At 48.4% G+C, this 14673-nt stretch overlaps 1 protein-coding gene across 1 annotated transcript; it reads left to right on the top strand.

Annotated features, from left to right (window-relative positions):
* Nucleotides 1-2529: 2529 nt before the first annotated feature.
* On the top strand, nucleotides 2530-14196 carry NUDC (nuclear distribution C, dynein complex regulator). The gene is made up of 9 exons (XM_066638455.1): nucleotides 2530-2684; nucleotides 4784-4861; nucleotides 6779-6982; nucleotides 7824-7910; nucleotides 8219-8332; nucleotides 9265-9459; nucleotides 9750-9833; nucleotides 10375-10493; nucleotides 12939-14196. Exons 1-9 carry the CDS (start codon nucleotides 2589-2591, stop codon nucleotides 12988-12990), a joined length of 1029 nt encoding a protein of 342 aa, XP_066494552.1. The 5' UTR covers nucleotides 2530-2588; the 3' UTR covers nucleotides 12991-14196.
* The last annotated feature ends 477 nt before the right edge of the window (nucleotides 14197-14673 follow it).

The following is a 14673-nucleotide window of genomic DNA, read 5'->3' as shown; positions in this document are numbered from 1 at the left end:
CAGCCACACAACACTCCACCCCCTTCCTCCCAGAGGGTGGCAGCACCCACACGCCTAACTGCTGAATCATTTCAGAGGCTCCAAGAGGCAGCCTCCATTTCAGAGCAGTCAAGGATGCAATGCTAGAAGGGATTGTAGAAATGGGCAACAAAAAAAGAGCTGTTAAAGCTTTTACCCAACATGAACAGATTCCACATCATCTAAACACTTCTATACATGAGCTACCTGAGTTCACCTCACAGCACAGGAAGTGCCCTGCAGCAGAACATTTCCAGGGAGTCCTGGAATTCCTTGGAAGTTCAGTTCCCTCCCTGCACGTTCTGTGCTGCACTTGTAGGTAACAATGAATGCAAGCAGGGGACATGAGCAACATCTTCCATGGGGGCAGACAAGGCAGGGGAGGGTCTGAGCAGAATTGCCAGGGTCATATTGGAAGGAAAAATATACATGGCTGAAACACAAGACACCAGAAGCTTGAAGCTGGAGCACGAGCACCAAGTAACATGGATGTCTGTGTATAAATACTGAAGGGGGGGAGGGGGGAATGGGATAGTGACTCGCTTGCCCATTGTGCAAGCTTTGTCTTTCTTCTACAGAATAAACTTGGAAGCATTCTAAACTTCAAACCTTTTTTATTTTGCCGCACCAGGGACAAACCAAGGCCATCTGGGGCTTTAGCTAGAGGGGATTTGTTTGATGTTGTTTACACAGCCAGTTCTTGTTATCCACAAGGGTTATGTTCCTGGAAAACCTAGTGAGGCTGAATTGGCAGATACTGAATCACTGAGCCTATGAGGAAAATGGGGTTAGGTTCCAGGGGACCTTCTTCACCATACACTCTATGCACTTTATGAGTCTGAATCTTTACCTGAAGTCTATGGAACTGGGTGCTAGTGAGGACTCATCAACGTCTCCAACATCTGATGCTTTCTCCTCCATGCTGGATATCATTCAATGTGTTGAATGTTGTGGTGATGGTGATTTCTCCATGCTGGTCGTCCCAACTTGCTGAGGTTGCTGGCCCAACAGTGAGGTCTCATAGTTCAGCAGCAGGAGAGGGTTGCTTCACCTGTCCTCTTCCTCTTCCACCTGACTCTTGGCTCCTTCCCTTGGCTTACCCCAGTCTCAGCGCAGGTGGCCTTCCAGAGACCTCTCATCATCAGCCTCTCATCATTGCCAGGATTGGGAAGGTTTAGCTGGAGCTCCTGAAATGATGCCCAAAATGGGGAAAGTCTGGAAAGGAAACAAATGTGCCCGTCAATCCTCCATAGACCCTACCAGTGCCTCTTGATGTGGAAAAACGACCCAGTCAAGACACCTCTCAGCCTGCACCAGCACAGTATTTGCGGAGACAAGAACAGAGTCAGTGACAAAAAGGGGGCAATTCTGCCATTCGCAGATCAGAGAATTCTAGAGAAGAGACTGTATATGCTTTTAGCAGTGACAGTTGGTGGAACCTGCTCCCAGGTGAGTGTGGAAGGGACTGCAGCCTTTGGGATTTGGGGGAATTTTTGAAAAACAGATCAGCAACTGCTTGGGAGGGTTTGGAGGGTTCTTCGAATCACATAGTTGGAAGGGGTCTTATAGGTCATCCAGTCCAACCCTCTGCCTTAGGCAGGAAATCCTCTTAGACCAACACTCTTCTTCTTTATTTTAATTTTATTTTAAGTAAATTTTTAAACTTATGCAAACTTTTAACTGATTTGATTTTGTTGTACGGGGGAGGGGTGTTAAAAATGATCATGCTTGATGACGTCACTGCTAGCTTGATGACATCACATCCAGATTGATGACATCACTTCAGGTCAATGACATCATGATGTCCTCACAGGTAAGCACATTCGCATATAAAGAGAACAGAGTGATCTGATTTGGCCATATGGGGGTGTTAAAAATGTTCTTGCTTGATGACATCACTCCTGGTCATGACATCACTTCCATGTTGATGACATCACTTCCGGGTCAATGACATCACGATGTCCTCACAGGTAAGCAAATTCACATTTAAAGATTTGATTTTGTCATTTGGGGATGTCAAAAATGCTCCTGGTTGACGGAGTCACTCCTGGACATGACGTCACTTCCAGGTCAATGACGTCACTGCTGTTAGGTCCTTGAGAGCACTGAGGGAGGAGCCTGGGGGCGGAGCTTCATTTCCCCCTCCTGCGCAAGGCCCGGATGCGCCCTGAGGAGCCGGTAACCACGGCCACGGACGCCAAGCGCGCTCTCGCGCGTGCAGCGCCCACTTTCAAACGGGATTGGTGGAGCCGGGTGCCAGTGGACGGAGCAAGCCAGGCGATTAGCCAGAAGACTTACAGGAAGGGGCGGGGCCGCCTTCAGCTTCCTTTTCCGGGCGCAGGTCGTGTGGGAGGCCGCGGTAACCACGGCAACGGACGCCAAGCGCGGTCGCGCGCCCAGCCGCCCGTCGGAACGCCCACTTTGAGGCGCGATTGGTCGGACCGGGTGCCAGTGGACGGAGCGAGCCGGGCGATTGGCCAGTAGTCTTACCGGAAGGGGCGGGGCTGCGCTCCCCAACTTCCATTTCCAGGCTGGCCTGCCGGGCGCGTGAGGGGGCTGCGGACAGCGCGATGGGGGCGAGCGGGGAGGACGCGGCCGAGAGCGAGGAGCGCTTCGACGGCATGTTGCTGGCCATGGCGCAGCAGCACCAGGGCGGCGTCAGGGAGGTGAGGCCTCCGCGGGCCCCGCGCCCAGCCAGGCCCGCCTCCTCCTCCGCGCCCGCTGCGGTCAGGCCATCCCGTGCACGTGGGCAGGCGGAGACGCGTGTGCGGCGCCAGCAGGCTGGCTTGGCCCGCCCCCTGCAGAGAGGGACCCTTGAGTCAGCGGCCCAGCCTTGCCCAGGCCGGCCCGCCCCGGAACCCGCCTGCACTGTTCGCTGCCTGAGCCGGTGGCCGCTGCCACAGCTGGTGGCGGGGATCTCCGTCGGCTCCGACTGCGCCGTCTGGAGGAGAGCGCTCAATTCCGCCCCTCCTTGGAGTCTGGTGGCAGGGAGTTCCGCTGGCTCAGGCAGGACACCACGTGGAGGAGATGCTTCCTTCCGCCCCTGCTGGGGCTCCTGCTCATCAGTTTTGGGTGGTGACTCTGGGGGGTTCTAGCAGAGCAGGTCTTCAGCCTTTCTTGTGCCAAGACCCCTGTAAGTGAAGATGGGAGTGGGGCCCCTCCCGGGACCCTCGCCAGCCACACCGCCCACTCCCTGCCCCCAGAACGCCCTCCCTGCACTGTTGGCTGGAGCCAAGTATTCTTATGACAGCAGAGACTGAAAGCTCTTTCAGCACAATTGCTAAGCACCTGAGCAGGACTGGGAAACAGCCTCCTGGTATCTGAAGGTCTACACCAGGCACCTCCCCCTTGGCCTGGTGGAGCTCCAGTCTAGTGTTCTTCAACCTTTCTCAAGCCATGACCCAAGTAAATAAAAAATTAGACTGGAGAACCCTGTTGACCCCCTTCCCGGACATTATCGGACCATTCCCATCACCACCCATTTCCCAGCCCTGTAATGCCCTCCCAGCACTGTTTGCTGTAACAAAATCTTCTTACTGGAGAGAACAGAAAAAGTGACTCTGAAAGCACTAGTAAAAGCTGTTTGTGCACAATTGCTAAGAACTGAGCAGGACCAGGACACCATCTCCTGGGACCTGAAGGGGTGCACCAGATGCCTCCCCCTTGGCCTGGTGGGCCTCTAGTCCAGTGGTCTTCAACCTTTTTTGTTCCACAACCCCTATATAAGTATGAGATCCCAGGGATCCCACCTCCCTCCCAGGACCCTATCCACCTATGCATTCCCATCACCACCTACTCCCTGCCCCCATAATGCCCTCCCAGCCCTGTTTGCTGTAACCAAATAAGACTATTTGAATAAGAATAGAGAGAGCAGAAAAAGTGACCCTGAAACCTGACTCTGGTGAAAGCTATTCAGCACAGTAGCTAAGTACCTGAGCAGGTCTGGGGCATCTCCTGGTATCTGAAGGAGTATACTAGATGCCTCCCCTTTACCTGGTGGTGCCCCAGTCCTGTTGTCAGACCTCTGTGGGGAGGGAGATCCACTGGTGCTGTGCCAGCTGGAGGCCAGAGAACAGGGCCTTTAGTGGTCAATCTCAAAGTCAAGGCAAGTTGAAATGGGACCAGGTGGCCTGTCGGATCCACATGTGATGCAACCTTCATTGCCTTATTGAGACTCGGAAAGCAAAATATCAGCTCTGGCTTGAACTCATGACACACTGCTTTCTTTTAAAGGCCTTTTGATCCTTCTCATGCATTTGCCACACTTGTAGAGCCATGTCCTAGTCTTACCTCAAGGGGTGCTTCAGTTTTTGTCCTGTTGGTGGTGATACTGGATTGGCACTGGTGGAAGTGTTCAATTTGTTGATGGAACTGAGTTAAAACTTGATCTTTGTTAAGTGGGCCATCCCTGATTGAGATTGGTAGTGGAGTGCAACTTGCATAAACCTTCTATAAACCTTTGTTTGCTGATTGCTGTGATAAGCTGTGAATGGAAGAATTCCTTTTTCCTACTAGCTTTCTTGTGGAGCTCTTGATTGGAGATGGAATTCTGGAATGGAAGAGCCATTGGTCTGACCAATATGGCATTCTGTCGTCCTCTTCTTTAGGAGTGGATGTGGATGATGACACAAGATCAAGCCATAAATAGGACGGGCTGCCAGAATTAGAGGGGTTATCATGTGGTGTTGGGTAGCTTGCATTGTTTAACTTAGAACAGGCATTTCTGACCCCCTGCAAACCTTTTTTTTTTTTTTTTTTTTTGCAGCTTGTGAACACCTTTTTCAGCTTCTTGAGGCGCAAAACAGATTTCTTTGTGGGGGGAGAAGAAGATGCTGCGGAGAAGGTATCTGATTTGTCCTTTGAAGAGATGGTACCTTTCTGGCAGCTTGAACTGTTTCCCACAATGCAATATGTTTCTGAAATCTCTCTTGACTTCATAACAGATTGTTCATGACTGAAACTGAAAATTGCCAAAGAAGTTGCATTAAATGGTGTGTGAGCTAGTTCAGGTCAGAGTTGGGGGGGGGGGAGTTGTTTGTTGTTTTTGTCCTGCTTTGACCAAAGGCTAGTTGGAACAAGCAAGCATGCCAAAACACACACTGATTTAACTGGACGGAATCAATAACTCCAACTTACTCTTGTTTGTTCACTCCGAGAAAAGCACTAAGTCCATTTCTGTAGTGGTGGCCAAATAGCTGAGTTTGCCTATCCTGAAGGTGAGGAATGCTGATGAAGAGCCTCACAGTTTGTTAATTGCTGGGTGGGACTGACATATTTAGAGTTTAAATGGTTTTTAAATTTGACTGTGGCTGTAAGGAGCTTGAGGCATCTGTGCCTTTTCCAAGCCATTAGGGGTGGGTCTTGTCCATCTGTAACAGACAGCATATTTTGGTGGTTTTTAAGTGTTTTGTACTAGAAAAAAAACTCTTTTAGTTCTGCCAACTACAGTCTTTCGAGAAAAACATATCAGGTTGATTTACTATTGGGGGGCACATATTTGCATGATGGGGTGGGGTGTGTGTCTGTTTTTTTAACTACTGAACTGGACCCCACCTGACTTCCTCCCTGTGTCCCAACATCCCCTGGATGGGCTCTTGCCACCATTCTCAGAGGCATTTTCAAGACTTGGGCTGTGCCTGTTGCACTCCTTCCCTTGAAAATCCACCAAAGTCTGGCTCCAGATGACATGAGTCTCTAAGGCACCTTGAGCCTGTGGAATAAGGTAGGAGTAAGTTCTAAATATTCAAAGCTTGCAAAGCTTAATTTTTTTCTGGCAAAATCTTTGAATGCTGGAAACTAATACACAAAGACAGAATTTCATGCCCCAGAAGAAAGGCAGAGTATAGCCCCTTTCATGCTTCATGTCTGTGTAGATACTTTACAGTGAAAGTTGCAAGCTTGCTTCTTTTTTTCCCTATAGTGGATGCTTAGGATCTCGGGATTCTAAGATGACCACTTGATTTTGTGCTAAATAACCTGAAGATATTTTATTTGAAGGAACTCCAGAGATTGCTAGATCATGTCCCAAATAACATTAAATTTGAGATAGCAGACAAGGTCACTGGGCTTTGTCTTTTGTGAGCACAAGACTCCAGCATGTCACTGTCCAAAGGGCATACGAGATCACATTTCAGTGCTCCTGTTCATGGTCATTGGTGGTTGCAGCAGCTGTGAAGGTCATCCAGCAGTGGAAACCCTTGAAATCAGATGACGGCATCCTCTCTTGTCCCAAGTGGGTCAGAGCCTTGACCCCCAGGCCTTCCTTCTGAATTGCGGACAAAGGTAGCCCTCATTTGTACTCTGGACCCTTGCAGAGGGCAGATAAGTAATTTCAAATAACTTCTGGTTGCTATTTGAAACCTCCAGTAGTTAGGTGCCCCGGTCAGAATCCTGATTGTGGAAAAGCAAAGATTCGTGCATAACCCCTTGACATTCACTTGGTTCTCTGTGGGTAGCTTCTTGGTGGTTGGTGGTATTTGGGAACAGTGATGCCCTCTAGTAGCTGACATGGCTTTGTCCTCCTCTGGTACCTCAGCAGTAGTTGAAGAGCAGCTGATTCTTCTTTCAGGGTGATGCTCCGCATCACTTTTCCTCCCAAGTTCGATCACCACTTCTCCCCAACTGAGTCAAATCCAGGATTAAAAGTGATGCTGATGCTCGTCCTGCTGTTGCTGCTGCTCCTCAGGTACGAGAGGAAGAGTCAGATTCGATACCAGAGAATGCTAACTCATAAGTGGTCTCTCCCGGAACCTTGTTTCAGCTAATCACAGAGACCTTCAGCCGCCATAACAAGCTTGCTCAGAAAGCCCAGAAAGAGAAGAGAGCTCGTCAAGAGGCAGAGCAGCGGCAGAAAGCAGAGCGTGCTGCTAAACTTGCCAAAGAAGCGCATCAGCAAGACAGCGAGCCGAGAATTAAGGAGCTCACCGACGAAGAGGCTGAACGGCTACAGCTGGAGATCGACCAGGTATGGGTTCGGTTCGTTGTTGCTGCCAGCTGGGGACATGGTGGCACTCCTGCTAGAAGAATAAGAAACTGATTTGGCTTCCTCCATCACCAGTGGCTTCTCCTTGATTGAGGATTGCTTTCCAAGAACCACCTTTGCTTCAGTCCCCATAATTCTGAGATGGCCTTGTTGCAATTCCCATACTGTAGTTCAGGGGATTCCAAACCCTGGCCCAGGAATCAGATGTGGCCCGCGGCAAGCCTCTGTCCAGCCCATGGCAAACCTCTGGTCCCCTGCAAGGCTCTGGCAGCTCATCCGAATGTGACCAGAGCTGTGCTCCAGTCGCATCTGAAGGGTGTTCTGGAGTCCATGCGCCTCCCCTCAGAATGCCTTCGAAAGGCCTAAAAGCATCAATCCTGGTATTCCTGGAAAACCAGAAGTGATGTTTTTGGGCTGTCTGAAGACCCTGGGTTTTCTGAAGCTTTCTAATTTATGAACTAAAAGTTTATATTTAAAATTTATATTTCTGGCCCTCAACAGCATGCCAGATATTTGATGTGGCCCTCTGGCTGAAAAGTTTAGAGACCCCTACTTTAGTTTACTGCAGAGCACAGCTTAACTGTTTTTGATGGAATGGGTGAGCGACTTCCCAGACCAGAATGGATGAGGTGCTTCCCAGACCTTCATGCACCCTGGGTCTGGAAAGTCCCTGCTTTTTTGACATTCTGTGTGGTTGAGTCACTGCTAGCACCTGCTTTGTTCTAAGAGGGCCCCCTACTGCTGGCTGTAGTGAATAACACTTAAAGAGCTTCATAGATTTCAGCTAGAATGGTGAATGTGTTGTGGGGTTCTTTCCAAACAGAAAAAAGAGAAGAAAGAAGCCAAAGCCCAGGATGTCTCTGTAGAGTCCTCTGAGAATCCAGTGGAAACTTCAGAGTCCAGCAAGCAGGTAATGAGTTCTCAGAGGCTTTTGCATCTCTGAACAGATGTTGGTTCTTGTGTGGGTGTGCTTACCAGAGCACATGAAAACAAACTCTAGGATCTTCTCACATGGGCTGCCTGTATAGCACACTCTATGAAACTTGAGAACTCTTACAAAAGGAGATCCATAAGCAGGCTTGACCTTTAAGAAGGTGACCTGTGTTCATGTAGAGAATTTGAACATAGATCACTAGTTATACAGATGACACAGTGGACAGAAAAGTTCCATGTGGGCTTTGTAAACGTGCTGATTTCCCCTCTTTTGTGTCTAACTAGGATACAGAAGACGAGGAAGAAGATGAGAAAGATAAAGGCAAGCTTAAGCCAAACTCTGGAAATGGGGCGGACCTTCCGAATTACAGGTGGACACAGACTCTCTCTGAGCTGGACGTGAGTGCTGTCTTTGTCGGGGCACAAGGGGTTTGCTCTGGGAGACAGAGCCACTTATGAGGTGACTGGCCAGGCTGAAGCCCGATTGATGCTTACAGGGAGGGAGCAGCAAATTGCCGTCAGGCCATTTTCTGAATGCAGAAAAACTTCTCACAGATCTTGCAACAATTTCAGCATTACACTTTTAATAGACTTCTAGCCCAAAGGTTCCGGGTGGGTAGTAGTTACTGAGGTGGTGGGCCCTGTCCCCGGGGGCCTCATCTGTTCGTATGCAGATTTGGAAGGTTAAAGTTGGCCCAACTTTAGCATTCAGTGGGACTTACTCTCAGGTAAACCTGCATTGGATAGTCTGTTGGTAGTGGAAAAACCACCAGAATTTAAGGGGGGTTGCTCAGCATGCTGCAAAGGGGCCATCATTTCAGAATGCTGGCACTCAGGAGATGTCCTGCAAAGCTGAAGTTTTGTTCTCTGAAGTCAGGGAAATAATCACTTCAGGCAGACTCTGGTTTCATTTCAATGTATGAATCTGAGAGGAAACCTTAGATTGTCCCCCCCTTCAAAAAAAAAAAAAAGTTGGGGGCACTTATCCCCAAATTTTGAAGGACTGTTGATGGCAAAAAATTCTTGCCGTAAGAGGGAATAAAACTTACAGCAGCAGCAGCTAAGTTACAAATAATGAAAAGCGGAAATGCAGGTCAGGTTAAGGGTTTTTGTTGGTTGAGTGCTCCAAATTCAAATGGTAACTGGATGTTTTTGACTGTGAACTGTTGCAGCCAATTCATTCTTGTAAAACTTGACTGGCTGAGTGCTCAGCCTCCGGTGAGCTGGCCCTTTCTTCTGTAGCACATAATTTCTAGCCAGAGTCTAAAAGGAGGATGTAATTTAGATGAGATCTTGATTCTCTCCTTTGCTGCCCTGCCTCTCCTGTCTAGTTGGCCATTCCATTCAAAGTGAACTTCAGGCTGAAGGGAAAGGATGTGCTGGTCGACATCCAGAGACGGCACCTGAAGGTGGGACTGAAGGGCCACCCCCCTGTGATTGCAGGAGATTTGTACAATGAAGTTAAGGTGGAGGAAAGCTCTTGGCTGATTGAGGATGGGAAAATTGTCACTGTGCACTTGGAGAAGGTAAGGGATTTTTTAACATTTTAAATTTGTGGCTAGTGTTGCTACAGTTTTGTGAGTCTTTGGCTGGGCTCTTTCTGTTGAGGAGCTTGGAGAAAAGAGCTTAAATTCTTGGACTCCTTTAGGTGCACAATTGGCTAAACCTCTAAATTCAATGAATGACTCAAGAGCTGAATGTTTCTTGGGCATTCTTTATTCAGAAATGCCAGCTCTCAAGAAACATTTGTCTCATTCAGAGAAGATGCTTGAGTTGTGATGTGTGTTGTTGTGACATGTGCTGACCCTCTCTTTAGATCAACAAGATGGAATGGTGGAACAAGCTAGTGCAAACAGACCCAGAGATCAACACCAAGAAGATTAACCCAGAGAACTCAAAAGTGAGCGCTGTCCTCAGGTCTTGCTCTAAAAGGGTTGGGGAAAACTTCTTCGCTCTTCACAACCATGTGTCCTTTTCATCTCAAGCTATACTGAAGTGCTGGCACTTGGCACAGTCCTATGGATTTCCAGGGGGCCTTGATTCAGAGTCTTTGGCCACACCTTGACTAGGGAACTCGGAGAATGCAGAGTTCGTTCTTGTCTTGTAACTCTCGGGAGTCTGAGACATACTTCCACCAGGGTGGGGGGGGGGTCCAGTTTCCTCTTGATATGCTGCTGTCTTGCAACTGCTAGGAAGGACTTGGTGAGGTCCAGTAATCCTGCTCCTCTCCTTGCCTCTGTGGTGCTTGAAAGCTGCTGCCGCCCGGTGGACAATGACCAAAGCGGGGTGATCAGGGAAGGGTGAGGGCAAAATGTTTCTGTTCCTGATGCTAGTCTTTATTGTGATAGTGAAAGTTTTTGTAAGTCTCTTGGAGCTGTCAAGTCAGATGTCTAGGTAATGTACCTTTGTTAACTAGAATGGTATCTCTTTGAATGTTAAAGTTGTCAGACCTGGACAGCGAAACACGCAGCATGGTGGAGAAAATGATGTATGATCAACGGCAGAAATCAATGGGGCTCCCCACGTCTGATGAGCAGAAGAAGCAAGACATACTGAAAAAGTAAGTGAACCAATTCCTTCCTCTGGGCATGTGCAAGACCCTCTTCAGGTGACCCCCAAAGAGTACACGCCTTGCTGGGCAGTGAATGTACAAGCTGAGGAATGGTTCTGCTGTTGGGAGTTCAACCTGTGAGGGTGCCACTTGGGCTCAGGCCTCTCTTCTTGAACACGGATGGCTTTTGTTTAATCTGCACCTGCCTCAAAGTCAGATTTTCCAGGATCGCTAGACAGTCATATCTTTTATGTCTTTATTATCCTGTTTGGCGGAGGTGTGCCTAGAAGCTTCTGTGAGTAATTGCTCTGCTAAGACCATCCCAAGTGATGCTCCCTGCTCTCAGGGTTGAGTGGGGTAACTGCAGGGCACTGGAGCTTGCTCCCACTGTGAACAGAAAAAGAGGGTTGATATGGCAGGTGGGCAGTTTTGATGGGTACGTGTTTCACATCAGAGGTCATTCAGGCTGCAATCCTATACATAACATACAGTAGATCTCATTGAACACATTGACATGAGTCATTGTGACATTGAGTCGACATGCCTAGGATTGAATTTTCATGAGAGCACCATCCAGCCACTCTGGTAACTAACATTACCAATAAAGCTGGGTTGGATCTATGAGTATGTGTTGCTCACAGACACTGACTTTGCACCTCCTACTAGAATGTCACCCGAGAAAAGGGAAACAAAACTGAAACATGCCCTTTCATTTGTGGGATCTCTGTGCTAGTGGAATTGCCATAGAATCTGCCTGTTGCAGCATTGCATGAACTCTGGTGCCAGCCTTTGTGGAGCAGGGCTAGCAGGTTATTTTCCTTTTGCTTCCTGGTTCTTTGCATCCGGCCCTCTCTTGGACACAGTTCTTCAGAATTGGACTTGACCTGCTGGTTTGCATGCAGTTATTCTGTGGTGGTCCACTCTGGATAAGGCTACATGTTGAAGGCACAACCTTTGTTGGACATGCACTAAACGCACCCCAAAACAGGAAAAACACTATTAAGCAAAAATGCAGTGAATAGCACAGTACCCTTAAAACTGCAACGCAGTCCCATTAAATGTGTGCTTCCAGTTGGAAGAGAATGGGGTCATCGTTCAGGCTCATCCAACTGACATGCCATTGACCTTGAGTGGCCAACAAAGTTCTGCTTTTCAGTTTGGAGACCCTCAATCTCTGGATACCTCAGTTGCCTGCCCATCCTGCGAAACTCTCGGTATGCTTGGAGTGGAGTAGCCTTGGGACAAAGACATAAGCCTTGTTGTACAAAAAAGGAAATATTGTGATCCCACTTGCAGACTTGCTGCAAGGACAAACAAGGTGGAGCTTCAAGGCCAAACTAAAAATGCCAGATAAATGATTGAGTTCTGTGAAACAGGAGTCCAGGCCTGGTTTTGGTGATGGGGAGCAGATGGGTCTGAGGCCAACTTAGCAGGGTCTTTCTGAAGTTCCCCAGTTTGTTGTCGTCATCTTGCTGCACAAACAAAAGGTGTTTGCATAGACTGGACCTCCCCTTTCTCTAAAGCAGGTGCTACGTGTCTGACCTGGAGCTCACTGTTCCCAAGGGCATGTTGGATTAATTTGCTGTTGCTCATTTACAGCTGGAGCATAGTAATGAGGCAATTTTACTGATACTATTAATGGGAGAGTTGATGTGGCAGCTTTGGCTCTGATCTCTGCAGAGCCACGCTTGAGAGTAGAGAGAGCTGTGGGCTGCAAAATGAGGGGAAGGGAGAAAGAGGTGGTTCTGCTGCAGTGATTTGGTTGTCCTAGAATACCATCTGCATTTTGGGGGTCTGCTTGACTCTCTAAGCAGTGGTCTGGTGCACCCCCCCTCCTGCAAGGTGCTTGGGCTCTGTGATGAAGAAGTGGGCACCATCAATTACCAAGGGCCTTTCATGTTGTGCTTGGACATAGCGTGATGGATAACATCCAGAAGAGCTCATCTTAAAATGTGGAAGGACCAGACTCAGCTGCTGCAGTAGCTGCATGTGACCAGTACTGCCTCTTTCAAGAGCAGCTTTCTGGGAGTTCAGTGTTGGTGCTGCTCTGTCCTCCCAAACAAGGTTGTGTATTAAAATGAACCTATGTTGATATTGGGAGCGGATTTGGGGGAGACACAGTTTGTCTAGGAGCAGTGAATGGGGATGCCATTGACTCTGGTGGGTGGTAACTTGTTGCCTGCTCTTTGTGTTAAAAAGGCTAAGGTAGAAATTCCAGCTTTTACTTGAGCACAAGTGCCTAAATGTGATTCTTAAAGTTGCAGGCAGGAAGTGATCCGCTTCCCATTGCCATACTACATGACAGGATCGTGGCCCAGTCAGGCTGGGATCAGTGTGTGATTGTGTGGTTTTCAGCTGCATAGTTGATGCCCAGCCCATGGTCCTTCAGCCTTCCATTGCGCTGCCAGTGTCATCTGCAGCTCTCTCATCTTGTGTCTTCTGTTCTTTTTCCAGGTTCATGGAACAGCATCCAGAAATGGATTTTTCAAAAGCAAAGTTCAACTGAGATTTGTCTCCTTTTCTTCTCCCCCCCCCCTTACACCAATGGTTGTGTGTGTTCTGTTTTTGATTTTTAAATAATAAAACAACCCAAGCAGGAGAGGATGTACCTCCTCCCACCCTCCACACACCTTGGGTTGCTATGAATCTTTGCATTGCCTCCTAATGAGCTTTCTGTGGGAAAACAAAAAACATTGTATTGCATAGGCTTCTGGTTTTCTGCCAGCCATCGATTTAACCTTCATGGAGAGAAGAACATTTGAGGGAGAGGCCGGGTTTTTATGAAGGATCTCCTAGACTGTCGCTTGCGCTCTGCTTCATGTTGAGTTCTGAGCTCTGGCAAGCTAACATTTAAATATGGTTTTTTAAGTAGCAGGAGTGTCCTCTGAACCTCCAGCTCTCACTTCCTCTAGTATTTCTTTGATGGCCCAGAGTAGCCCCTGCAGAGTGCTGACTTGAGGGCAGCAACTACTGCAGAGAGCAGTCTGAGGAGAAGCACAGCCCTATTACTCTGCCCTTCTGCTGTGCTGCCCCAGAAGCACTGATGCAGAGCTGGTGGGTGTTCAGCTTGCAACTTTTCCATGTGTGCCTTGCAGGCACGGCATCGCTTGCTGGAGGGTAGAGGATGGACTCCCATTTGGTTGACGGGGCGAGTGTGGAGCTATTTACCCATTAGACCAGTGCATCGGAAAATGGTTTATTGACTGTGCCCTCTTTCTGCACATGGATTTATCCCTTAGCTGTTAGTAATAATCTTGGAGCTACAGTGATAGAGGATCTGCCCCAAGCACTGGAGCATCTTGCTCTGCTGTGATTCAGCACACCTTCTTTACTCTTCTGCTGATGCAATGCTGGTGTTAGGGCTCCATAAAACCCAGGTGTAGGGTGATCTGATAAATGGCTGCCTATGTCAAGGGGGTTGGTTGTGTCTGCTCTTGAAGTGCTTGAGATAAAGGGATCCCTCCAGACTGTTCTGATATCTTGCTGTACATGGCAGAGGTTGGGTGATCTCAACAGGGGCATGTGGGATGCCTGCCAGATCCCATGCCTGATGGGCTTCCTGCCGTCCACCTGATCAGAGTTGTTTCACATCCCTTCCCTTCCTTCTCACTGCTGGATGCGGCAGCCAAGCAGCGCCTTTCTCTTCTTGGTGGTGGTTGCTGAAAGCTTATATTCTGCATGCAAATAAAAGGATGTTTTCATGTGGGCCACATCGTCTGTCTGTCTGTCTCTGTTCCTAAACACTCTTGTATTGGCTTCTGGTTTAACTAGCAATTCCAGAGCAGGAGCGTCAAACACAGGGCCTGCAGGCTGGATGCGGCTCTCGGAAGCTCTTTATCCAGCCCTTGTGCTTTCCCACCATCATCAGTTGCTTTTAGTTGCTCAGCTGTGCTGATTTGTCACTGCTGAAAAGGTGGCCTATGTGATAATTTGGCCATACCTTGAAAATATGATCAAGATTTGTGTGTCTTCTGTCATTTGCAGCTCATGAATTTCTAGCTGAGAAAAATGCTAATTTCTTGTCATGACCTACTTAATGACATCACTTCCTGCTTAATAACATCACTTCCAACCTTCAGCAGACATGAGTGCTATTCCGCCTGCTACGTGAAACAAGTTTGACGCTCCTGTTCAAATGTGATTGGAGGGTTTTTGGCCTGTTCTGCTCCAGAGGGGAGGGGGTGGTGTC

Source organism: Tiliqua scincoides, chromosome 10 (genome assembly GCF_035046505.1).
Source record: "Tiliqua scincoides isolate rTilSci1 chromosome 10, rTilSci1.hap2, whole genome shotgun sequence".
Lineage (NCBI taxonomy): Eukaryota > Metazoa > Chordata > Lepidosauria > Squamata > Scincidae > Tiliqua > Tiliqua scincoides.
The sequence above is the reverse complement of the archived record's forward strand: the minus strand, read 5'-3'. Positions and strand labels throughout refer to the sequence as shown.